General features: G+C 39.6%; 5 protein-coding genes across 5 annotated transcripts in view; 1 reads left to right on the forward strand and 4 right to left on the reverse strand.

The window, feature by feature from the left end:
* Positions 1-3,458, reverse strand: part of ubr3 (ubiquitin protein ligase E3 component n-recognin 3) — a 43,326-nt gene extending 39,868 nt beyond the window's left edge. Inside the window, exons 1-4 of the mRNA XM_080412341.1 lie at positions 2,975-3,458; positions 1,312-1,451; positions 853-1,005; positions 138-284 (exon numbers count right to left, since the gene is read on the reverse strand). Coding sequence (XP_080268467.1) covers positions 138-284; positions 853-1,005; positions 1,312-1,451; positions 2,975-3,414 — 880 coding nt within the window. The 5' untranslated portion in view covers positions 3,415-3,458. The remainder of the gene's footprint in view (positions 1-137; positions 285-852; positions 1,006-1,311; positions 1,452-2,974) is intronic.
* Positions 3,459-3,812: 354 nt separating this feature from the next.
* mettl5 (methyltransferase 5, N6-adenosine) lies at positions 3,813-5,743 on the forward strand. Its single transcript, XM_080413009.1, has 7 exons — positions 3,813-4,152; positions 4,254-4,368; positions 4,607-4,791; positions 4,869-4,948; positions 5,024-5,075; positions 5,152-5,201; positions 5,634-5,743. The coding sequence occupies exons 1-7, from the start codon at positions 4,053-4,055 to the stop codon at positions 5,673-5,675; spliced, it is 624 nt and encodes a 207-aa protein (XP_080269135.1). The 5' UTR covers positions 3,813-4,052; the 3' UTR covers positions 5,676-5,743.
* ssb (small RNA binding exonuclease protection factor La) lies at positions 5,311-9,094 on the reverse strand. The gene is made up of 12 exons (XM_080413008.1): positions 8,960-9,094; positions 8,282-8,348; positions 8,087-8,190; positions 7,640-7,814; positions 7,440-7,547; positions 7,212-7,315; positions 6,929-7,000; positions 6,796-6,838; positions 6,494-6,634; positions 6,215-6,401; positions 5,951-6,121; positions 5,311-5,852 (listed from the first exon to the last, which is right to left on the reverse strand). Exons 2-12 carry the CDS (start codon positions 8,339-8,341, stop codon positions 5,758-5,760), a joined length of 1,260 nt encoding a protein of 419 aa, XP_080269134.1. The 5' UTR covers positions 8,342-8,348; positions 8,960-9,094; the 3' UTR covers positions 5,311-5,757.
* A 1,530-nt stretch (positions 9,095-10,624) lies between these two features.
* On the reverse strand, positions 10,625-14,369 carry klhl23 (kelch-like family member 23). Its single transcript, XM_080456798.1, has 4 exons — positions 14,261-14,369; positions 12,729-13,943; positions 12,423-12,575; positions 10,625-11,631 (listed from the first exon to the last, which is right to left on the reverse strand). The coding sequence occupies exons 2-4, from the start codon at positions 13,936-13,938 to the stop codon at positions 11,321-11,323; spliced, it is 1,674 nt and encodes a 557-aa protein (XP_080312924.1). The 5' UTR covers positions 13,939-13,943; positions 14,261-14,369; the 3' UTR covers positions 10,625-11,320.
* A 1,072-nt stretch (positions 14,370-15,441) lies between these two features.
* phgdh (phosphoglycerate dehydrogenase) lies at positions 15,442-26,023 on the reverse strand. Its single transcript, XM_080412670.1, has 12 exons — positions 25,810-26,023; positions 24,022-24,173; positions 23,844-23,909; positions 22,255-22,309; positions 21,953-22,051; positions 21,713-21,845; positions 21,441-21,589; positions 21,146-21,298; positions 19,309-19,447; positions 18,164-18,291; positions 17,837-18,059; positions 15,442-15,942 (listed from the first exon to the last, which is right to left on the reverse strand). Exons 1-12 carry the CDS (start codon positions 25,945-25,947, stop codon positions 15,788-15,790), a joined length of 1,590 nt encoding a protein of 529 aa, XP_080268796.1. The 5' UTR covers positions 25,948-26,023; the 3' UTR covers positions 15,442-15,787.
* Between the last annotated feature and the right edge of the window lie 325 nt (positions 26,024-26,348).

The following is a 26,348-nucleotide window of genomic DNA, read 5'->3' on the forward strand; positions in this document are numbered from 1 at the left end:
CTCAGGCATATTTCTTGCAGTGGATTTACAGTATGGCAAGTTGTCCCTTCCAGAATGGCAACGACGTTGACGTATGATCCAATGGCATCTACGTATATTATGTTTATGGTTTCAGGACCCTTTAACTGATGTCATACCCAATAAGCCCAATGCTCCAGCTCCACCCTCTGCTCCATCTGCAGCCACAGCCTGAGCCCTCTCCTCTACAGACACCAGACCTGAATTCTTCAGTGCTGACAAATACTTGTCGTAGTTCTGTTTAGCATACAAATTCTCCTCTTGACCTGAAAGAAATAAATAAATCACAAATGCCATCCTAAGAAACAGAACATGATAGGTGTACAGATTAAGTAATACATTTTGTAACATTTCATTACAACCAAACGAGTAGTATTGTCAGATTTTCCCTTAATTTTATTTTTGCCAGACCCAAGGGGTCGGGCTTACATGAGGCTTTGTATCTGTTTTCTCCATACATGGTATGTCACTTTGTCCCCCGGCCCCAGCCAAAAAAGTCTGTCCCTATTTCGTCATAGAAGGGACATAGAAGGGACACACGTCATGCAGTACCAGGTCTCCTGGTTCTAGTTTAAAGATATTTTTCATAATTTTTGTTTTTCAGTGGCTGAAAATAATTTTCATATCGTCTGCCTTCACAAATTTAACATATTATCTTTGTGGGGGGGGGGGGGGCATAACATAATTCTTTTGTCAACATTGTGCAGCGGCATTTAAATGTATGCGATATGCGTAATAACCAATAAGAGTCAGTGTTAAATGAAGTTGTGATTAATCTAGCTGTTTAACAAAATTACTATTTCAAAAACAGCTTGAAATTATGTAGATATTTACCCATGCTCAACTCCTTGAACGTTTGCTGATTGGTCAGGATCTTTGTAAGAACAGTTCTCATGGCTCCTCCCATCTTCGTAAGCTCCTCTAGGAAGGAGATCTGAGGCTCCAGCTGTTGAAGGACCTTCTGTAGATCTCTGTCACTTGAGGTGTCTAGCAAAGCAGGATAAGAGATAAACATCATGATCAAGGAGGGACACACTGGACGACCAAGCCTTTCCTGAAAAGGTCCGAGTTGTAGAACACTGGTGTCCAGCAATTAGTTTTTCTTTTCCATTCAACTCCAATAGGCACCTTTCTCACCATTTGTATTAAACCAAACAAACATTAAAAAACACAATAAATAAAAACATTAACCGGCATTCTCAACAATGGATAAGTCTTTACTTTTGGACTAGTCTATTACAGGCTAGTAATGCTAAAACAAATAAGGAAAATTGAGTCGAGTTGAGTATTTACCTGGTTCAGTGTATCCATCTCTTAGATACTGAATGATACAGATGATGAAGCGAGGAAGGACCATCTCAGACATCAGTAGGAGGTCTCGAGGGACTGACGGGACATTCTCCCCCGTTCTTAATCGATGCCGTCTGCAAAATCTGTCACAAAATATCACAGTCACAAAATATCACAGTTAATGTACGGTACATGCAGGTGTGTATTTGATTATTGTAGCATATGCAAACTGTTATTTTCACAAGCAGGCTCACTGATGACCAGTGGTGGGAAAAATACTAAAATGTTTTACTTAAGTAAAAGTATCAATACTTCAATATAGAAATACTCTGTCAAAATGTACTTACATAAAAGTACAAAGGTATTGGTATCTAAATGTACTTAAAGTACCAAAAGTAGACAGTACTCATTATGCAGAATGTCTCAAGGTTCAAATGTATAAAATCTATTAAAATCTTTTGAAAATAGCAGATCTACAATGCATCTAAGCTCACAATGCAATCGGCTATTTTCAAATGGTCGATATGTATATAGGGCTGAATGTGGATAATGTATGTTTTGTAATAATAATCAAAATCTAAGTTTTCAAATAATTTGAGTGGAGTAAAAGTACAATATTTGCCTCTGAGTTGTAGTGGAGTAGAAGTAAAAGTACAGAAAATTGGAAATACTACAGCAAAGTAAAAGTACCTCAAAATTGTACTTAAGTACAGTACTTGAATACATTTACGCCACTGCTGATGACAAAAGTTGACAGGGGATACAGCAGGAAAGGACATCTCTCACTAATACATACAAACCAATTTGTAATAATCTAGCAGCTACCCATTCCATTATGGGATGGGCCCAATGTACTGTAAGCTCTGCTTATTGTCAGCAATGCTTATCGTAAATAATGATGTTCAGTTAAGCATCATCATTATAAGCTTGGCTAGCCTGGCTAGGTAACCAGTATATTTTTGACTTGTCATGTTTTTCAACCGGGAGATATCATAATCATTGGAATATTTAATTGGTGATACTAATCAATTAGCTCCAGAATTAGTGTCAGAATTATCTTGGGGATAGTGTTGTTGTAAGCCGTGTAGCTCAGTGACGTTAGCTACCTTGGTAACATTAGTTAGCTTGTTTTTGCATTCAAGACCTGTCAAACGGGGCACTAGCAAGCAGCTAGCGTTCAGTGTTGTCATGTCCGCTTATTATTATTATAAGCGACTTGTTTTTCTGTAAAGTGTAATTATAGTTGCGTTTTTTGGGCTTATTTTCCCAAAAAATATTTAAACCAGTGCTTCTGAAACATTTTCATGTCATGGACCGCGAAATTAATATGCATTTGTACCTATAACCCCCAACTGAAAATGTTTTAAGCCAGGGACCCCCCCCCCCCCCCCCATACAAGATGTGTGTTGTTAAAATGTTTCAAAAAAAATATTAAAACATTTCAAGATTTTTTATAATAGGAGATCTACTAGCTAACAACACGTCGCATCGTGACGCGTTGTGAGCTTGTAGATCGGCTATTTTCAAATAGCCAATGTATACGTTTAAAGGGCAAAGGGCTTGCTTCTTTTGGGCTTGTATTCGTGGACCCGGTTGGTCGTTTCTCTCTCAAAACCTGCCAACACTGCTAGCGTTAGCATAGCTAGCATAGCCTCTTTTTACTTACCCACTCTCTCGCATGACATTACTGTCTCCACAGTCACAGGCCCCGCCAGCCTGGCTCCTGAACATGTTGAAATCGTGGCCCGTGTGGTCTCCGTTGTTGAAACACTCGGCGCACAGTGACATGCACGGGGAAATGCCACAGGTCCGACATCGATATGCCACGAAATTGGCCGTCCAGACCAAGCCACACAGAGTGGCATTATCGTAGGACCGGACCGTTTTGCAGAACTCCTCGAACGACTCGCCTCCTCCCGCGATCAGACATTTGCACCAGTCGAGAGCCTCGGTGTCCGCCGCGGGGTTCTCGGGATTCAGGACAGAATCGAGCAGCTCGTTGAGTTGCCGGACAGCAGAGCTATTGTCAGTCCGACTGAGGTCTGCCTTCAGCTGGGTGGCAGTAGCCTTCTTGTCCCGGCGTAGCAGCAGCGACGCCGCCATCATGCACTCTCTCTGGCTTGTTGTCCACACAAATTTATTTTTGTTGTCTTGTTGCCATGTTCTCGGGCTTTCTCGCGATACAACCACAGACAGACGCCTCGTAGTAATTTATTGAGTGATTTTTCTTTCTCTCTCTCTCTCACACACACACACACACACACACACACACACACACACACACACACACACACACACACACACACACACACACATTATTAGCAGCCTTGGATCAAGACTACCATGCATGTATTTTATCGAGTCTGACTTTTACACATCCATAAATAATAATACAAATAATATTATATATACATATATACGGTCCTCGAATATGTATACATTATTATCGAATATGTGTTATATATGTATATAACGATTATGTATGTCCACAAGTTGCATGTTTGTTTGTTTTTGCAAGTCAATTTGGACCCATTTTTTGTGTGAAAAGGTCTGGAGACGTCAGACGTGGAACCAATATGATGCGTAGCGATTTCGTCACGGTTTGTTTTGCTGATGCACACTTGTGCGTCTGCGGAAGTCGCCCTTTTCAACCATGCTCCAAGCCAAGAACATTTTGTTGTGTAGTTTCTGAACTTGTCTATTCAGGTGGAACCGCAGAGAATACAACCGATTCATAAACAAACATGAAATTGAAAGAATTAGAAAGCTGCCTTCAACAAGTGGATGTATTTGAAGAACCGAAGATCCTCCTTGAACAGTATCCAACCAGTCCTCATATTGCAGGTGAGGTGTTCAAGATCAAGATTCAACTGTTAAAAGATCAAGATTGTGTTAATTGTGCAACTGCAGATTATCGTTACTTACAGTTGTCTATTTGTTAACAGCATGCATGCTGTACACAATCCACAATACATTTGATGACATCGAGGGAAAACTGGTCGCAGATTTGGGATGTGGATGTGGAGTGCTCAGCATTGGAGCGGCGATGCTTGATGCGGGGTAAGTATCCCACAATAATAGCCATTATTATAAATAAACTGTTTGGCATTGGTGCATGGTAGCACCCCACACACTAAAATGGAAATAAACTGGCTTAACGATTTAAAAGTTATTTCCATTGCATTGTTGCAAACAAAATCTACCAAACACAATTTCTTAACTTTTCTGATTTTATCAGCTATAGAAATATAACCACGTTGCTTTATAATAAATCTAAACATTGGCTTGTATATTTCAGCTTGTGTGTCGGCTTTGACGTTGATCACGAAGCTCTCGATATATTCAAAAGGAATGCAGAGGAATTTGAGATTCCAAATGTAGACATGGTCCAATGTGACATGTGTTCCTTGGATGCAGAAGCCTTTGCTAACAAGTTTGACACCGTGATAATGAATCCTCCATTTGGCACAAAACACAACCAAGGTTAGTAGATCATTAATTTGATTATATGTACGTACAGATGGTTGTTCCAGGGGTTATGAACTCTTTTATCATTTCAGGTATGGACATGAGGTTTCTCAGGAAAGCGCTGACGATGGCAACAACAGTGTATTCACTTCATAAAACATCAACACGAGATGTAAGTATTGTATTATGGTATGGTAAAATATAGCAGTGTACATTTCAGTTGTATAATTGATCACCTGATCTGCAGCACATACAAAAGGCGGCTGGTGACTGGGCAGTGAAGATGGAAGTAATTGCAGGTGAGAAGCAAATTCAAGCAATATTATTCAGACTTAACCAAATCTGGCAAAGATTAATTTTTTCCCCCCTTGACAGAACTCCGGTACGATTTGCCAGCTTCTTACAAGTTCCACAAAAAGAAATCGGTATGTGATACTAACTGACTTTTGTAGTAGTCTCAGTAATCAAGCATAGATAAGCAGTATGTTAAATATGATCCTGAAGTATGACATGTACTCCATTGACACAAGTATGTACAAAAAAAAAGGTTTATTCACAAGAACTTAGAACAAAGTTAATGCTTTTTAACCATGCTTTTTAACTAAACCAAGAATATATGAGAATGCAATGGCACACAGGTCTTAATTGTCAAGCAAATCTTTATACAAAAAAAAAATAACGATTGTGTGCAGAAACTAAATGACTGTCAGAAGTCCAAGGAGCATTATCCATGTTAAACAAATTAAAAAGCATAATCTCAGGAAAACAAATTAAAAGAGCTCAGGAAAAACATAGGTACATGTTTAAGAGGCACAATATACTGGGACTGAAAACTGACATTCCAAATTGTTCTCTAGGTTGACATCAAAGTGGACTTTCTACGGTTCTCCAAAGCATGACAATTCCACTGGAATGGACTTTTGTGTTTTCCATGTAGCCTATATAATAAAAGCTTTTTCAAAATAAATTTCATTTGTAACCTCATGACTTTGATCCAGTTTCCGTTTTCACAACCTTTGCTGCTGGGGAATCGGCATTTCCTTCTAGCGCCCGCTTCTTCGGGCTTGGCAGTGGTGCTGAAAGACAAAGTTTGGTCAAGTTTTTGGTTTGGTCAAGTTTTTGAAAACAATGAATGCCTTGATGAATGTCTTGATTTCAGACAAAAATGTCTTACCATCCTCTGCCTTGACGAATGTCTTGATTTCAGACCTAAATGTCTTACTATCCTCATCATCGCTGTCAAATTTAGTCTTCTTGCCTTGGTACTGTGATCTGTCATGATCTCTGCCACCCCTTCCCCTTCGGCCTCCTCTTCCTCCTCTGCCACCTCCTCTCCCTCTACCGCCTGTTAGTTTAAAAGTACAAGAGCACTAAAGTCAAAGCATATACATAGTCTGACCAATGTATTAAATCAACAAAGATGTTTGAAATAATTCACCTTTGCTTTTGTTTCTGCTGTGCATCTCCTGCTGGGTCTCAATTATCTTCTTCAACACGTCTTTCTCTACATCTCCCTCAAGTACCTCCCATACAACATCATGGTCCTTTACTTGCAAAGTCCCTCCATTTGCTTCCTTTGCCTTATCAAAAGCCTCCTTTGCATTCCCATCAAAAAGCAGGGTGCCCTTCATGACAACAGATATATATTGTTATATATAAATTATAGAGGTATTCGTGGTGCAAGTCATTTAATGTCAATGGTGGAGAGATTAATTACCTCTTTAGCACCCCTTGCAAAATCAACCCATTTAATCTTGCCATGCCCAGAGAACAATGCATGGAAATCCTCTCTTGAAACTTGCTCAAGTTCCCCTGAAAACTTCAGCAAGCAGCCTGTCTGTTCATCCAAAAGCAGACCCTGAAAGTAAATTGATTATTAATTCTTGAGTTCACATTATGGATGGCAACTTTCACTTCTTAGTCTTATTTCAGCACATAACTGCATACTCCCTCTTGTTTGTCAGTAGGGGCTGCATACCGCACAATGCAGCTTTTAAGCAGTACAGCAGGAGATCTTACCATTTCCTTCTCCTCCACATTCTTTTGCTTGTCTTCCTTGTCCCTAGAAAAAGAGGTATTTGCAGTCAATCTTCCATCATACATTGAATATGCATTTCTATGGCACACAGGGGAAACATTGTGTTGTCATTACTGTCTAGCTTTCGCCTTTGATTCTGCTTTGTGCTGTTTTCGCTCCTCTGCTTTCTTTGCATGATACTCCTCTCTGCAAAAGAACAGCAAGAACAAATTCTTGTTGAGCACAATCAAACATGGCTATCCATGCGATCATTTGAAAATGATGAGCAAATTATTTCTCAATCCAAACACATTCCCAATGAACAGGTTTATTCAATAGTTTTTTATTTTAACTGTTGGCTGCAGCTTTGACATCTGAACACAACCCACTTTTTCCTTCCCACTCCAATATTACATACCTTGTGAGCACGATCATCTCGTTGTCCTTGAATGATTTTACGTCTGAACGTTCCATGAATGTTTTGACTGCTTCCTCAGTGTCAAAACACACAAACACTGAGCCCTGTCAAAATAATGAATGTCAGAGCAGAGTGTATCAGTGTAATCATTATGGTACCAAACTACCAATCCCAAAAAATGCCCCTGAAAACGGGGGGGGGGGGGCGCATAGTGCAAGTGTACTGTACCTTAAATTGCCGTTGCAGGGTTTTCCTCATCTGAATGTTTTCTACAGTGCCTTTCCCATGGAACCACTCCTGAACCTCATCAAGGGTTGTCTCTAATGGAAAACCTTTCTAAACAGCACATAGCAAAGCCTTTCATTTAAGAGCACTGTCATAGACATATCAAGTTAAATACTTCTGTGTGCATGCAAATAGTAACCTACAATGTACACAGATTTGTGTTTGACGGCATCTTTGTATTCATCATTTAGTTCCGGTAAGGGTTTCTCTGCAGACCTCCTGACTTTTGTCTTGTCATCGCTGACTTCCAGAAGTCCAGTCTTTGACTTTTGAAGAGCCAACACAATCACGTTGGGATCTGTGGTTATACACTTAAGTCTGAGAAGAGTATAACAATGCATTAATGTATAATGTACAATACATATTTAATGCTCAAGTTCAAAAGGAACGTCAATTCAATAGATCCCATGATTAACAATAGTAGAATCAAATTAAGCTTTTAATTAAACTTTATAATATATACATACACACCAAATTAAAGTGTTATTTGTTGCAAACTACTGAATGTGTGTCTGTTTTCTGATTGCTATGGCCTTAATAGTAAATGCTTTTGTTTTTTATCATGGGACACGTTAAAGTATACAACAGACCTGTTAAATTTAAGCATGGTTTCCAGAGTCACCCAGCCATCATCAACCTGCAGCTGTTCCTTTAGAAACTTGTCTCTTGGAAGGTTGTGATCCCCAAAGTAGTACTATAGTAAGAATTGAGATACGACAGCATTATTAAAATGATTGGTATTGACAGCATTATCAACATTATTAATAATGATGTAACGAAATTACCTCAATCTGTCGAGCCACATTCTTCTCAACTGAAGACATTTCTTGTTGGGTTTCTGCCATGATTGTTCTGTGACGTAAAGAACAATCGCATGAGGGTTGGTGAAAATGACATTTCTACAATGGCTGATATAAGGCAATCACGTCTCAACGAGTAGTACACCGCATCTACTCTGTTAACTGAATAAATGTAGAATACATGTGGTTCTCATTGTAGCCAGGCCAACAACGCCCGTTATGCAAATTGTTTATAAGTTAAAGCATGAATTATAAAAACCCTGAATCATTATGAACCTACATCAACGCTGCAGCCAGCATGCGGATGCTGCTACCAGCAAGCTGTAACCGGCATGCTAGCTCATTTGGCTAATCTGCTAGCTCTTGTCCTGCTGACTCAACTGAGTTTGATTTGACCACATAACACGTTCTCGCATTTTACGGAATTTATGCTCATGTCCTAAATATCACAAATTACTTTACCAATCTTCGATGTCTAGCAACCTTACCCAATCAAAAAGGTTGACATTCAGAACAAACACAATGGAACTTTATTAGCCGCCGACCACTAGCCGAGCATTTTCTAACCAACCAGTGGTTGTATTTTAGCCTGTTAAAACACATTTAACTAAATTAAAAGAGCTAAATGTCAATACTTTGAACTACAAGAAAGGCCATACTTACTTTGATGATCACGGTTCTCTGAAAGTGTTTTATTTCTAACCCAACTAACTTATTTCCCCCTGCCCTGCGTGTTTTGCACGTTGTGTGAACGAGGAAATGCGTGGCCGTGGCGGCGTGCTACGGAGTACGTTGAGGATCAAACGCAAACATGTCGCCTTTAAAAAGCTCCCATGCTCATTTGGAACGCATTTATAGAGGACCAGAAAATTAGTATTTCATTATAGCCCACAACTTTATTTGTTCTTATCAATATAATTTATACATTGTATTTGATTGTATTTATTTATACATATACATTATTACCAAATAAATGCAATCAATCTATCAATAGATTCATTATATAATAAGTGGTTAGTTTTTTTGTTTGTTTTTAGTTAAAACGTTAAAGCTCTATTGTGATAGTGATCATTGCTACCTGTTTCTTCAGTAACAGGGGTCTGTCCAGCTCTTAACCAATTTCCTGCCAATCACTTATACTCTACACTAGGATATGCAGTAAGAACGGCATAATATTCACAGCACATAAAACTGAATTTTGTCTAACACATAAATATGTAGCCTAACTACATTAATAAATCATAATTACTATGGACACACTGGACTTAATTATTGTTGTTTATCTTTTATCTATTTATTAATATGAGTGTCAGGTTGTTCAATTAAACGATCTTAAAGTTTTTTTGCACTTTTTTGCACTCTCAACTGCTGTTGTTGTTTTAAGCTGCACTATAATGTTTTTCACCCACTGTTTTACTTGTAATTCATGTGATGTGACAATAAAGTTCTATTCTATAATTGTGTCCCCTTTTGTTGTTGGGGTATTGGCATGTGCACATATGTCTTCTGTCACTCTGTTTGGAGCAGCATATTGTAGGCTACCTGGTGTTTCAAATAATATTTGAGAGACTAGATGTAGCTAATACATATATAATAATACTAATTAGATTAATAATAATAATCAAAAATTCGATATGGACACAATCAGGCCTGGAATTTCGTCATTTTAGGGGCACGGCCACTTGGCCTTTGGTGTTGTCCATTATTTGAGGGCACAAAGGACAAATGCCAGGGCAGGAAGGAAGGCCATCAAATGAAACAAGAATTTGAAAGAATTAATTTAATTTAAGGGTTAAGGATGTTTTTAAATGTAATATGTAGACTATCTGCAGTGAAATAAATACATTATGGTATTTACAATCTGATCCACTGGATTGTTTTAAAGATGGAGTCAGAAGAATTCAGAATCTCAACAAAAGACACTGAAAGAAAGAGACACTGGTGTCTACTACATATTAAAGAGACAGAGGAGACAGTGGTACAGTCAGCTGGGGCATTAAGGCCAATGTGGCCTCAGGGCATGCCATTTTATTGAGGGGCACAAGGCCAAACTGAGGGGCAACCCTCCCTGAAATTCCTGCCCTGGACACCATAATGTATTGATATCGCAGGTGATTTATATGCCATATAAATGATACACTTGACAACTGGCAAATGAATTGGATCCCCCTGGGAGCATGAAACATATTCAACCACCTAAAGACCTAGAGCACCATGAAAACCATGCAAATTGGCTGCAGGTGCAATTTCATAAAGCATTGGATTAATGTATTTGTTAAAAAATGATTAAAAAACTTCACATTGTGGGCCATGCCTTGTGGATAGGCCAGGAATCTGGATAGAAGGCCAGCATTAAAGATGGGCCTACAATAATTTAACAATTTATTTAAAGTGGCTAAAACATACAGTCGACTTTAAGCTGACAAACTGAACTTCAAACATACAGTATTTATAGTCATTTTCATCCCAAAACAATGCTATCGCTCCTATCACTATTAATGTCAATATGTAGGCAAGCTTACCGCAATACTTTGAGACAGGAATCACTCATTTCTCAATTGTAATAATGATTTATTTTAATAGTTGCAGAAATATGGCTCCAGGGTTTTATCTTTACACAAAAACAGATAATAAAGAGACTGCTGGTGTCTCAGTGCACTTTGGTGCATTTATACCAGGGTTTAAAATCCTCATAATTTTCTTTCTATTTACAAAATTTGAAATACAAAAGTAACTGACATGAAAACTAATCGAACATTAACAAAAAGGTGGTTTATATAAGTGTTGTGGCTGTTTGTATGTTGTGTACATGTTTTATAACCAGAACAATTGCTAAGTAAAGTTTTTGAGGAAAAAAATAAACATTAACAAGATTCTCCTGAGTTGGTGAGGTTATGTGTCCCTATGTGGGGGTAACTATGACAAATAATGTAGGCCATAGGTTCGTAACCTTTGCATTTATGTTCTTTGCAATAAAAAATTATGGCGTTAATATGGCACTGTTCTTGTATTAAAGAATTGACACTAAACACTGTAAACACAAACACATCCATGTGATCTGGCTGCGCTGGGGAGGGTTCCTACAATCTCCCACGTGTCCAGTTCAGGGTCATATTTCTCAATGCTCTGGAGATATGTCCCTTTTGAGTAGGAGTACCCCCCTGTCACATAAATACAGCCATTTATTACGACAGCCCCACACTCCATCCTTCTCTCCTTCATGACTGACATCGGCCTCCATTCGTTCCTCTTGGAGTCATAGCAGTCTGCGATGGACGTCTGTCCACCCACTAAATACAGGTTATCGTTGAGAGATACAGAGCAGAGGCCATACTCTGGGGGGTGAATCACATTGGGAAATCAGTATTCACTACATATCCTCAGCTTTGTAAACTCTCAGTTAAATCAACACTGAGGATTTGACTGTATATATGTATCTGCACTCTTCATTATAAATGTTCTCATACATGGGAAAAGCCTGATTGGATCAAATTAATGCACAACCTAAAAAAATATTTTCTGTTCACTAAAGAGCTGGAGAAACAGGAGACACTGTTACTGAACAAACACTATGGCAATTATTGCCATCACAACATAGAGCTATTTAGCTCTAAATCCCTTATACTCTACACTAGGATATGCAGTAAGAACTGCATATCCTAATGTTCACGGCACATAAAACTGCATTTTGTCTAACACATAAATATGTAGCCTAACTAGACCACTCTACATTAATAATAAATCATAATTGTGTCCCCTTTTGTTGTTGGGGTATTGGCATTTGCACATAATTTGTCTTCTGTCACTCTGTTTGGAGCAGCATATTGTAATGTCTATTTTTTGAGGGCACAAAGGCCAAATGCCAGGATAGGAAGGAAGGCCATCAAATAAAGCAAGATTTTGAAAGAATTCATTGAATTTAAGGGTTAAGGATGATTTTAAATTTAATATGTAGACTATCTGCAGTGAAATAAATACATTATGGTATTTACAATCTGATCCACTGGATTGGTTTAAAGATGGAGTGTCAGGGGAGTTAAGAATTCAGAATTTCAACAAAAGACACTGGAAAGAAAGAGACAGAGGAGACAGTGGTGGTTCATTATAAATGTTTTCTTACACGTACCTGGGTGAGGGCTTATAGTAACGATGCTCCACTCATTGATGTCTGGCCTATAAACCTGGATCTTTTCATAGGTGCAGCTTCCTCTGGATCCATAATGACCTCCAGTTACATAAATTCTGTCTCCCATTACACAGGAAGTGGCATTGCCTACACCTTTGGAGAACAAGAAATCATTAAATGTTTGGGCTCAGTTTATCATCAGTTAAAAAAAAGTTCAGTAATAAATATGTGTCATGGTATGTTATCAGATTACTAGTGTTTGTACACACAATGAATAACGTATACAAAATGACATAATTTGTATACCTTGTATCATCTTGGCCACAGAGAACCATCTCTTTTTTAAAGGATCATAAAATTCTGTCTCCTGAACAGCAACTCCTCCTCTATATCCTCCAATGGCATAGATGCAGCCGAGTAAAGCCACAGAGCAATGGTAGTATCTGGATGTAATCATGGGACATCCCTCAGTCCATTCGTTGTAGTCACAGTTATAGATTGAAACTGTGTCCAGAGACTCAACAGTGTTGGTCAGGTAACCACCCGTCACATAGATATTTCCTCCTAGTAAACTTACACTGTAGCTCTCTCTTCTATGGTCAGGCATGTCCTTTCCCTGTACCCATGTGTTGCTTATTGGATCCCATATGTGAACTTCAGAAAGGGGGTGCCAATAGTATCCTCCAATTATATACATTTTCTTGCCATTTGCAGCCATTTCCTTGCAGCTGGACTTTAAAGCCTCAGTGATTATAGGTTTAAGCCCATCGTTACCCAGTAAACATGGTCTCTGCATACCCAGAGTAGCCTTGAAGTAGATCTCATCTAGCTCCAGATGGATGGAATGCAGCAGGTCCTTGACATGGCAAATACGATTATCTAAGTCATAGGTGACCCAGTTGGCCACAGAATCTATCAGCATGTCTTCCTTCCATACGTTGAGGTTCTTAGCAGACAAAACTGATTTTAAATTGTCATGGTCCAGCTCTAGGAATTCTTCCTGGTGAATGAGCTCCTCAAACCTGCTGAGGATCACCCTGCGAGACTCTCTCTCCAGAGCAGGACAGACGTGCAGCTGAGCAAAGCTATTTATGCCCAGGCAGTTGTCCACATCCAGAAAACGACCAAGAAAGCCCTCACATGCCTGCTTCAAGGAGTTAAACTGCAGAAGGTCGGCAGCTTCCAGCAGGCTCTGCACGTTGCTCTCAGCGATGCAGACTTGAGCAGTGTAGATGTAGTTCACCAAGGCAAGGAGAACCTCATAATCAACCCCCGTCATTTTGATGATATCATTTGACCGCTCTTTCATGTCAGCTGTGAACATGGCTTTAAAATAGGAGCTCCGAGCTGACAGAACTGCCTTGTGACAGTGAAAGACCTGTCCCGTGGCACATTGCAGGGTGACGTCTGTAAACACACCATCATCGTAGAATTTCTTCAGAGCACCCAATATCTCGCTGGCATGGTCATTATCACAGAACTCGTATCTGTAGCTTCGGATCTGAATAGCTGACATGGCAACTGTAAAAAAAAAAATACATAAATAATTAAGACGCGCTTGAATGGCTTAATAAATAAAAGCATGAATTATTGATGACCTTAAGGCTTGACAAGGGAATAACATTTAAGTGGAGTATGAGTATCACGTTCGCATTAAATAATTCAATAGTAATCTTGCGTCATTGCCGATTGTTGCTTTTAAATAACGTAAATAACGCCTTTGTTAAATGTTCCTCAGATTTGCCGATCATTTTGAGTCGAGACTTGACCGATTTTGTTCTAATAAATTCTTAAACAGGTCTAACGGTAGTAATTTAACTAGAGATAGTAGCGCTTACCTCTATTTCCATGAATGGCTCTTGTTGTTCAACAATGTGACTGTATAATGGCCTGTCCCCTCGAGCCAATGCGACACTCTTCTGTAAACATGAACCTCAAATTAGCTCTCAGGACGTTCTCTCCTGTCCTATTTTGGTATCTGTCTGTTGTTTGAAAGGCGCCGGCTGCTGCTCCATATTCGGTTGCCAGTCGCTGCAAATAGAGCCATGCAACTGGTCACAGGAATCACCCAACAACGCGTTATTTTCCTAATAGGCTTAGTCGAAACCCATTCTCCGTTCCAGACTCGTGATATGCACACATCGATGGATCATTCACGACAAACTAGTTTTAAAAAAGCTACGCAGGCTAACAATACTTCACTTCATTGTGTGTAGACCTTCACTGAGGCATTAACCTATATTCAGTCTCCCATCGGTTGCCATGGCAGTGGACCCCATTCTACAGCCATCAAGGCTGTAGGATTTAAGCCCAATAAGGATTAAGAACGTTGCATATCATGCAGTTTAATACACCAATGCAGCGCCATAACAAATTATAGGCTACTGAAAACAGTGGTCTTAATGCATTTATCTAAACCCCAGAAAAAATCAATATAAACTAGAAAAAGTCAGGTCAGGTACGTTATACTGGCCTCCTGGTGGCGCTATAATAGGCCAATGTGAGAAGGGTGGCATTTCTTCCTCGGCCTAGTGGGAATGTGCATGTGAAATTTCACGGAAATCACAAGCTGTGTGTATACTTTGAGGCTTTTTGTTCAAAACGGACCAATCCTGCAAACTTTGGAAGCCAACCTTAGGCAATGAGGATGGAATATGGGAACTCTGACAGATCCGTGTTGATCACATGACTACAGTGATACTGTGTACCGATTTGCATGACGTTTGGATAAAATTTGTAGGAGTAATATAAAAAATTTGGTTTCGCACAAATCGGCCTCCTGGTGGCGCTATAACAGGCCCATGTGAAAGATTTGGGGCAGAGGTTCTGAATTGGTACCCAGGGAGTGTGTGTGCACAGTTTCGGAGCGACCGGGCCCACGGTGCCGGAGATTAGCTGGTGACAGACGGACGGACACACGGACGGACGGACGGACAGACAGGGGGTAAAACATACTCTCTCTGGCGGAGACAATTAGCTTCAGAATAATTCAGTAAAACATTTGAAACATACAATTAAACACAGCACACATGGTATTTGTTTAATTGAGAGGTTTAGTTCAAAAAGCACATGTAAACATCTATACATTATAATTAATTGTTAATCAAAAATTCTCCAATCTCTATGTAATCAACTTCTAAACAAGTTGACATCATAAGTAAACTGAAGTATTTGAATGGTGAGAACAAGATGGACTATTTCAAATACACAAACAATCTTTAATTGTTAGCTTTTCAGATGCTGAATGTCTTCCCAGGGTTGTATTGGACTATTTGAAATACACAAACAATCTTTAACTGTTAGCTTTTCAGATACTGAATGTTATTCCAGCATTGTGTTGTAATTTTAAGTGTTGCCCTGGTCGTTTAAATGGTGAGCTGCACAGCCTCTTTGACCAAAGGCTTCAAGGCGCCGAGGTCTCCAAGGAGAGAAGACAACCCCATGCAATACCACAAATCCCCAGTTTGGGTTGCAGGAGCACTGAACGATTCCATCCCCACTCCTGCTGTGGCCAGCAAACCTAGACAAAAAACAAAGACAAAAGATAACCGATGGGAAGTATAATGTTATGAAGACTAGTCAAGATTAAGCTTTATTGCCGTGTCTCATCCAAGAGGGAAATTAAAAAATGTAATGTTTGACTAGGGAACCATAATGTGCACTTGGTGGGAAACAGTTTACATTTTAAATAAATGTTTACAATAAGGAAAGGTAGACAAGTGCCTAGATGACCCTAAAACAAAAGAAACTGGCAAATGTGCATACAGGAAACATTTAGCATAAATAACTCAAAAGTAACTACTGCGCTCCTCGAAGCGCAGGTCTTCGCCTTTGCCCACCCTCCCCCTTCTTTTTTTCCTTTCTCTTTCTGGAAACAAAAAACGATGGGAGCTTGCACAAAAACGAATTTCACCCATTGTTTTATACATGTACACAAGTGACAATAAAGATTCTGATTCCGATTGCCTACCCAGGGCTGTGTCAGTGGTGGTATGCACTATGCACCCCGCAGGAGACGAGGAAGCTGCAGGGGGAAATAGCCTTTCTACAACATACTGTTCAACTTTTCACATTAAGTGGCACCCCCTATGGGCAGAAGTGAAGGCATTTTCAAAGTGTGCTCTGTAGAGGCCCTTCAACGTGCGATTACAATTTGGTGTTGGTTGGATGTTGCGTTCATGATATAAAGTGCCCACACATTTTTTAAGGCACATACAGGCAAACAGTATGCAATATCAAAACCCTGTTTGACGCTCATTGTATTTGTACCTAATTTGGTGACAAACAGCAATGACATTTGTAGGGTCGGCATTCAACACTGTAATGGAGAGTCTAGAATGCCTATCTGTAAAATCATTCATTTATGCATCTATTTTTATTTGGGCCATAGAATGTTAGCCACACAGCAGGGGTCTTTTCACAGCTCCTGTTCCTGTCATTCAACAACTGTTACAAATGTCTATTTCCACATATTCTGTGTCAGCATGTAATCTGTCCTAAGTGATACTATACATGGTCATTGCTAATTTAATCAGTCAGCTCTATTATATATGGTACTGTCACTTAGTATAGCCTGTTTATATTTATCTCCATTTATATTTTTTTGTGTATAAAAGGTGTCCCATACGACACTTCAGGAGGCTTGTGCCCCGAGGGGCTGCCGGAACAGGCCAGGAGGTCTGTTCCTTATGATCTGTATGCTGTTGCTCTGCTGAATCTTCCTAGTAAATGGTCAACACTTCACCCTGACTGGATATTAATATTTTCCATTAAAACACCTAAATACAAGTTTCGACCCGACACGGCGGTGTACACACTGCCGCCTATTCAACAACAGATTCTCGGCCACAGACGCTTTCCAACACCTATCGATGTTGATCGATACCCTATTCGGGTTGATGTGTTGTTGGGGGCTTAAAGTAGCCTACCAACAACAAATCTACATGCTAGGCTACTACAGCGGTATTAGGTATCATAATGAAGCAGTGAGACAGAAGAATGGGAACTACAGTCTCATGGGCACGCACAGGCGTTTGCTCGTGCTCAAAACACTGGTGAAATGGCGTGGTACTGTGTGAAGCTATGACTACATGAGGAAGGTAGTGCAAGGTAGTATCACAAAAGAGAAAGAATAGAGTCTGCACACTGGTGATGCTGAAAAAGCTCTGTTGTGTTTTTACAGTGGGGCATTTTCAGCATTACACCCCTGGTCATTTTCCAAGGAATCCAGGGAAAAGTTTTGATTATACGACCTACAGTTCAAGAATAGGGTTGGAGTGTCTTCCTTTGTTTACTGGGAGTGTGCATGCTAAGTCTCAAGCCGATCAATGTCCAACATGAGCTGTACAGACACACAAAGGCAAAAATATACTCTTCGCCTGTCAGAATGGCGTAGATAACAATGACTCTCTTACCAGTCAATGATGGCAGGAGCTGAGGACTGGCTGAGGCCTTGAAGAACAGCAGGTTGCCAGTGAGCGAGACAGACTGCCGGAACGCACTGCCACACAGCTCGAGCAGAACGGGCATGCCTCCTTGAAATGACCCACTGGCTTTGAAGCTGGAGCCATTGGTGGACACATGCACCTCACACACACCATAGGCAGCCCCCTCAGACTTGCTATGGCTTTGGTTTACCTAAAATAAGTCAACACATGTGTCTGATGAGATTCTTGTAATTCAGGACTTGGTCATTACTAGTATATGATAACCAACTCTTCAAACGGGATTGGACTTTGTACCATAATTCCAGACTCCTTGGCTAAGGTCAGTGCATTGACGAGGTTAGGGCATCTGTTGGATTCACCAGTGAGTAGCCCAACCATTACGGCTGAAGTCATGAAACCAGTGGAAGTCTTCAAGCAATCACCTGGTGAGAGTAATAAACTGAATTAGTTAGATTTATGCGACAGTTGACAAACAATTCCAAGTAAAACAAGTCAATATACTGACACTTCTGATAATCACTTTTGGGGCAAGGTCACTTGGTCTTACTGTAAGTGTTGTCAAAAAAGAATTGAGGGCACAAATGCCAGAGCAGCAAGGACATAAAATAAAACTAAATTAAGTCCACAGAAAATAAATCCTCTGAATTTAACGGTTAAGGATTATTTTATATGTAGCATAGTAACTATCAGTGAAATGAATAAATTTAAAAACTCTTTTACTTCACAAAATAATGTATTCATTTAGACAAATTACTGATATTTATAGATACAATTGAATCAAAGTTTAAACGCTCAGCCATGGACTGATTTGAAGATGGTGATCAGGGGATTATAGTTGCTGTAAGGGACATTTTTGGGTTAAAACAAAACAAAAAAGTTCAAGCTCTTTATTCTGTTCGTAATAGTAGAGTGTGTGTGAATGTAAAATTCCATTGTTAGTACATTTTAGAATTACACCACCAGAGGGAGTTGAAGACCAACATTAGAGGGCCATTTGCTAGCCCCTTTAGGGCTAGCAAATGCAAGCATGTAGGAGCTCGGCCAATCAGAGGCAGTAACGTAGGACGCGCAGCTAGTCAGTCACAGCGCGGGGAGGCGGGACATGGGCAGTGGAGCAGAGTGTAAGAGAGGAGCTTAAGTTTTACAAAATGATTCAAACATTTTAACCACGCCGATTAATGCAGCTTTCCGCGAGTACGACAGAGAGTGGTTTGAGCGTCAAGGGACCCTGGATACCGCCTTCCCAAATACAAAAAAGGTAAACAGGGTCCCGAAAGGGGCTAGCCATTTGCCAATGACAGGATATTATTTTGTTATTCCTCATTCAAAGTAAAAAATTAAATAAAACTAGCCTTGTCGTAAATGTATATCTTCTGCTCTAATTTACAGTTGGTTGGTTGAAAAATAAGTGTATAACTTTATAACATTCAAGTTCCTACCACGTGTAGTGATTTGCACTTGGCTGAATGGATGTTTGGAAGTACTGCATGATTGCAGCACAGCTCCGATGGCTTTTCCAAGTGTGATCCACTGATGTGATTCCTGGGAGAATGTGCTTGCCAAAACCTGTGCATTCACCTGTATTGGGACAAGATCACATTGCAAAACATTTTTACTAATAAAATGCAGACACATTATTTCAAGACACACTGTTGAACACAAACATATCCTTCACAGTGGCTTGATTCAGATGCCCTACTTCTTTGGCGACAGCATATTGTGGAATCCTGTCCCTGAGGCAACCTGGCAACCACAGAATGCCACCTCTCCCAGGAATAAACAGCTAGTCCCCATGTTTTGTTGTGGACGAAAAAAATGTCTTTAGGCTACCCTCATTTACACGGCAGCTATTTTGCACTCACATCATACTCTTCGTTACTTCAGTACTATTTTATACTGCAGTATACATGCTCAATTTTGGCTTCAATTATTACATTTACAGCAAGTTACTTTGTCTACTACTACTACTAATGCATACAAATGCACTCATGACAGTGAGACAAAGTCACAGCCAAGTTCTATGCTTATGAATCTGTGTATTGTTTTGGCTTCTATCAGGGACAATGCCCTCAAACCTGTCCAACTACTTTACCAAAGTGAGTGACAACTACAACACCAGAGGGAGCAACCATGATCTGGTACCCCCCAAATTTAGAACAAACATGGGAACATTTGCATTCTACTACTCTGCCACAAGGAATGCCCTGACATCATCCATTAAAGGATGTGAATCACTGGTTTCTTTCAAAACTGACCTGAAGCATCAGCAGACCACAAGGGGAGGTAGATATGAATTCCCACTGAAAGGAGGCGTCATTCACTGCCGCCGTTTTTAATTTTCTCCTTTGTACTTATGAGATGTATTAATGTGTTAATATTCTATGCTATGTTGATGAATTGAATACATAGGACCACAACGGAAACAAGTCCCCAGGACTTTTTTGTGTTATCCTTTTAGCCAAATGTCTTACTGTACGTCCATGCCGACTACATTTCTGACTAATAAAGTATTCAATCAATCAATCATGAAACCATCAAATAAAATGATCCTGTTTTTAAACTGGGTAATATTGTAATAATCCTACCAGAATTATGTGGGCAAAACGTGATTCAAATTGCATGATCTACGATTCCTTTGCCAAGGCTTAAAGGAAGCCTCCTCAACATGAATTCCCTTGTAGCAAAGACTCAACTATATCATTTTCTGGTACAATACATACTGTACATGGTTGGCCGCAACTGACAAAATATCCAGGTTTGAAGACTTTCTTTGTGTTATCCTTTTAGCCTTAATGTCTGACTGTACCTCGTGCTGTTTAAATTTCTGACTGATAAAGTATTCAAATCAACCAAAAAACATATTTGTTGATTTACGCAAAAATAAATTTCACCCACTTTGCACCTGTAAACCAGTGAAAGTTGTAAGGCACTATAACATACACGTTTGACAGTACTAGAACATACGGTTTTGTGTTTTCTGTGCTGCCTCTGAAATGGTAAGTCCTCACTCTTTTGCAAGCCTCTATATGTACGAAACAACGTTGTTGAATGTGTTGTAGTCAATGCTAAACTACTGTATCGTCAGGTCCTATAGACCATATTCACACAGCGGCCATTTTGGAATTTTACATTGAAAGTGCCACCCCGTTGCCGTGACAACCGGGGTGGCACTTTCATTGACTTAATAGCAACATGGCCGCCGTGTGAATATGGTCTATTGTCTTCAATCTTAAATTGTCAATTTCAACCCTGCTTTGTTGCAAAATAATAACTCACAGCTCCAACAAGGCTCTTGCCCTTCACCATGTCCACAATCTGGAGGGCAATGTCTTGTCCACAACGCTCCTGTGCCTCCTTGGTGCTGGCTCCCAGGTGAGGACAGCTGATCACATTGGGGTGGTCCACCAGTGCACGGTTCTTTGGTGGTTCCTGTGGCCAAATGATATGCATGAAGTAAGATGTGGTAAGATAAGATTACAGTATCTTCATGTTAGTACTGAAGGGCTATTGAGATGAGCAAAACCTCTTTGATATACAGTTATCATATAAACATTGCACTGAATATCCTTGCCTCAACAAAGACATCGAGGCCTGCTCCTCCACACTGTCCAGACTCCAAGGCTCTAAGGAGAGCAGCCTCATCAATGATGCCCCCTCGTGCACAGTTCACGACCTTCACTCCTTTCTTGCACTTGGCAAATGTGGTATCATTAAGTAAACCTTGGAGAAAACAACATTGTAATTGGATATTTAATGTAGGACCAGCATTTGAGTTGGCCCTAAAAATCTGCCCCAATGTTGATAATATTGTTCTTCACATAGAAAAGCCTTATCAAAACTTACCAGCAGTGGAGGGCATTAGGGGAGTATGGACAGTAATATAGTCACACTGAGGCCACAGTTGTTCCAGCGACATCTGCTCTACACCCCAGGTGGCTGACACTTCATATGGAGTGATTGGATCATAGCCAATAGTCTGTCATGAAGAAAAGAAAAGTATATATGGTTGAAATGTTAACTAAATAATTAAAATGCCACAGTACCACACTGAAAGAGATGGAAACAACATTGTTATCTCATTACCTTCATGCCAAACGACTGCATTCTAGTTGCAACTTCCTTTCCTATTCTTCCAAGTCCAAGTATTCCAAGGGTTTTTCCATACACCTCTGCACCCATGAACTGCAAAATAATTAGCAAAACATTGTCCATGGTCCACAAGCTTGAAAATTACACAGACTCAAGTTATCACATTTAATTAGTGATGACTGAATGAACAATGGGGCAGACCATGCGACAGTAATTGCTCACAGTATGTGCCAAGTCTGCCAACATCTCCATGCATGCTGTATATGCAACCAAAAAGGTTTTTCCCCATACAGTACCTTCTTGCGATCCCACTTCCCTGCTTTCATCGACATGGCAGCTTGGGGAACATGTCTGAAAACAGAAGAATATATAAATCCAAATTGTATGTGTGGAGAGGAAAAAGTATAACATATCTGACATCTGTACAGTGTGGAAATGTATGCCCTATATCCAGCTATGCACATAATGCACATAGAATATAAATACACAAGTATTCATACTGAATGTGCATATAATGCACAGTATTGTCTAGGACAGAAAATGTATGCATTAATTCATTCATTCAACCTTTATTTGTTTCTCAGGACCAGGCCCTCATTTACGATGGTACTCAAATATCAATTCAAGATAGGAGTATAAAACTAGATAAATGTTTTATAACCTGTCCCATAGTGATCAAATTATAAAGCAATTTTCAACTATACACTGAACAACTAAACAATAAAAACAGTTTGGCCTTATGACCCCGGGGAAAAAAGATATGCCCTGTATCCAGCGGCCACAATGCCCTGCTCATTTCACTGTGTCTTCAACAGGGGGTCCGGACCCCTAGGGGGTCCTCAGAGTACAGCGGGGTCACCAAATCTTTGTGTGATGGGAACTTTTTTTTTTACATTAACCACTTGAACCCTAGCATCCCTATTCTGAGGAGAACTTTAGCCAAAAATAGCCGAGTTGTTGTGAGCTTGTAGAGCGGCTGTTTTCGGAAAAGGTTTGGTGGTGGGTGGAGAGCAGCAGACCAAGTACAAGTTTTCTAAGAATCCAACACAACACTACACAAGTCAATGAAGCCATCTATGAAAAAGTTTATATATTATATAATATAGCTTGAGGAACCAAATAGAACATCTCCACACATTGAAATTAATGGACGCAGCCGCCCTGTTCTTTTCTGTCGACCTATTACTTTGAATGGTGTCCTTAAGCTCGATACTACTTGATACCTGTACATACAGTGGAATAAAATAACTAGGTACATGTACTCAAGTACTGTGCTTATGTAACATTTTTAGGTACTTTTACTTTACTGAGTATTTCCAATTTTCAATACTTTTACTTCTAGTCCACTACATCTCAAAGGCAAATATTGTACTTTTACTTTTACAATTATTTGAAAATGTTTAGTTAGTTACTTGATTGATTATTATTACAAAACGTACATTAGCCACTTCAGCCCTATATACACTTCGGCTATTTGAAAGTAGCCGATCTACAAGCTCACAACGTGTCGCATGGTGATTTTTATGCATTTTGATAACTTGTGAAAATGGGACATTCTGCATAATGAATAGTTTTGACTAATGGTACTTCATGTATATTTTGATGCCAAAACGTTTGCACTTTTACTCAAGTGAATTTTGAATAACAGACTTTTACATGTAACAGTGTATTTTTACAATGTTGCATTGATACTTTTACTGAAGTAAAACATTTGAGTACTTTTTCCACAACTGCATACATACTATATACTGACTATATTGCACATACTTCCTTGCTGCATTATACAGTAGAACTACACTGTATTGCAATGCATAGTGGACTAATACCCCTCACCCTGCAGAACAAAAATACAAATTGTTTCATGAAATCAGTTCCATAATCTTGCCTTGAGAGGCTCATCATGAGGGTACATGTCAGCTCTGCAGCACTGATGGTGTTGCCACTTGGTGTGCTGTGGGAAATAAAACACGTTATTCAGTTGACAATTATAAAAGGAACATACAACAACAATTGCAAGTTATCAAGAACATGCAAGGGGCAACACAGAGAAAAACAAAACTTACTTCATGACAATGATGCCCTTCTTGGTGGCAGCATCAACATCCACATTGTCCACACCAGTCCCTGCTCTTCCAATGATTTTGAGATTGTCAGCAGCACTGATGACTTCAGCTGTTACCTTTGTTGCAGATCTGACGACAAGGCCATCATACTCCTAGAGATTTATGTAAATGTTAGCTACAGCATTGGTTCTCAAAGTGGGGTCCGGGGACCCCCAGGGGTCCTTGAGGGAGGTCCAGGGGGTCCCCAGCTAAATGTTAATAGGAACCAAATGGACCCTTATGGGTCTGTAACTCAGAGAGTGTACAAATGGAACCAAATGGACCCGTTATTTGTACACTCTCAGAGTTACATTAACATTGATTTTACAATATAAATGGGTCCCAGAGATAGAAATGGGGGTCCGTAGCCTAAATGCATGTCAAACTGGGGGTCCTGAAATTTTAAATGGTTGAAAATCACTGCTAGAGCTGTAAAACAAAATCTCTTATGGGGGTCCTTGGCATATATTTTCAGATGGGGGTCCGTGGGCCAATAAGTGTAAATGTGGGGGTCCTTGACATGAAAAAGTTTGAGAACCACTGAGCTACAGTATGGAGATCTATAGTCTATTGCACAGTGGCATGTGTAACAAGACTGCTGGTCTACTCTAGCAGCATATTGTGCAATGTAAGCTATAACTTTTGTTATATTTACATTAAACTATTGACTATGTAGTTTAGTTTAGACCTTGAGCCTAGTCATTTCTAATTGGTTATTGACTTGGTACAAGAAATCACAGCATTTGTAACCTAACCGGCTCAACTGATTTAGGTCACTGCATCGGGACAGGCAGACAAAAGCAGTGGTGTAAAGTAACAAAGTACATTTACTCAAGTATTGTACTTACAATGTTGAGGTATTTTTTACTTCCAATTCCAATTCATTTCCAATTTTCAGTAGCCTCAGTAGCCTCTCAGAGGCAAATATAATACTTTTACTCCACTACAATTATTTGACAGCTTTACAACATACATTAAAACATACATGAACCTACTATTTCGGCCATTTGAAAATAGCCAATCTACAAGCTCAACAGATGTGACACATTGTGAGCTTAAGTTGTAGGACTGCTATTTTCAAAAGATGAACATTTTCATACCAATACTTTTGTACTTTTACTCAAGTACATTTTGAGTATTTCTACATTGCAGAATTGATACTTTTACTTAAGTAAAACATGTGTGGGTACTTTTTCCACCACTGGACAAAAGTGATGAGGGTGTGTGGCAGCAAGCCTTGGATGCAGTTGCATCAGATAAAATGGTACACGAGGAGGGCGGTCCTAAAAGCAGAGCAATCCATTCTAGTTCTAATCTTTGCCAAAAAAGATACGTGCCGAGCGCAAATAGTGTAAACGTATATCCTAAGGTTAAAGTGCATCCTTCAATCAAAACGTATAATAATGTAAGCTTTGTGCATAATGTTAACACAGTTTGTATTCTACCATTTGTCTTTAAGACCTGTTATAAAGCTGATTGATTGATTGAATACTTTATTCAACAGTTTGCAAAAAAACACAGAAAGTACAGTTCAATACAAAAGGATGCTAAAAGGATTAAACCCAAGAAAGCAAAAAAAATATGACAAAATACATATATATATATTTTTTTCTTTTATACATTTCTCGACTAAAAAGGACACCAAAAAATCCACTAATTGCATATGCATGCATGTCACGCACGCTGTTATGGAAAAGAAGGTGCGTGTGAACGCAGTCATTCTGACTGAGAGACCGAATACAACTTTACCTTTATCTCTGCCAACAAATCATCCTTGGTCATGTTTTGCTTTTCCGTGACTTGGATTCCATTCTCTTCCAAGATCTTCTTGCAGCAAGGATCCACACTTTCGCTAATTAGGATACTTTTGATGACTATCGGGGCCATTTTGCAGTTTCTTCTCGTTTTCAGTAGCTTTGTGCACAACTAACTTCTGTTGAATGGGTAGCAGACAATTGATGGACACGCAGTTACCCTGCAGTGTTGCCAGGTTAGTGAGAGAAATAAGCAACCGGGTCTAATGAAAACAAGCCCAAAAGAAGCAACACATGAGCACTTTAAACCTATTGGTGACTATTTTCAAATAGCCACTGCGTATAGGATTAAATCCACAAGTTTGTACTGTAGATCAGCTATTTATTTATTTTTAAAGCTGAAAAATGTAAAATATTTTTGAGACATTTTAACAACACAAATCTTGTATGGGGGGGGGGGCGTCCGTCCCACTCCCCCCATCTGAAAATTATTTTCAGATTGGGGGGTCTGCAGACAATGATTTGTTCTTGGGG

This window comes from Gymnoscopelus braueri (genome assembly GCF_963280865.1).
Source record: "Gymnoscopelus braueri genome assembly, chromosome: 18".
Taxonomy (NCBI): Eukaryota; Metazoa; Chordata; class Actinopteri; order Myctophiformes; family Myctophidae; genus Gymnoscopelus; species Gymnoscopelus braueri.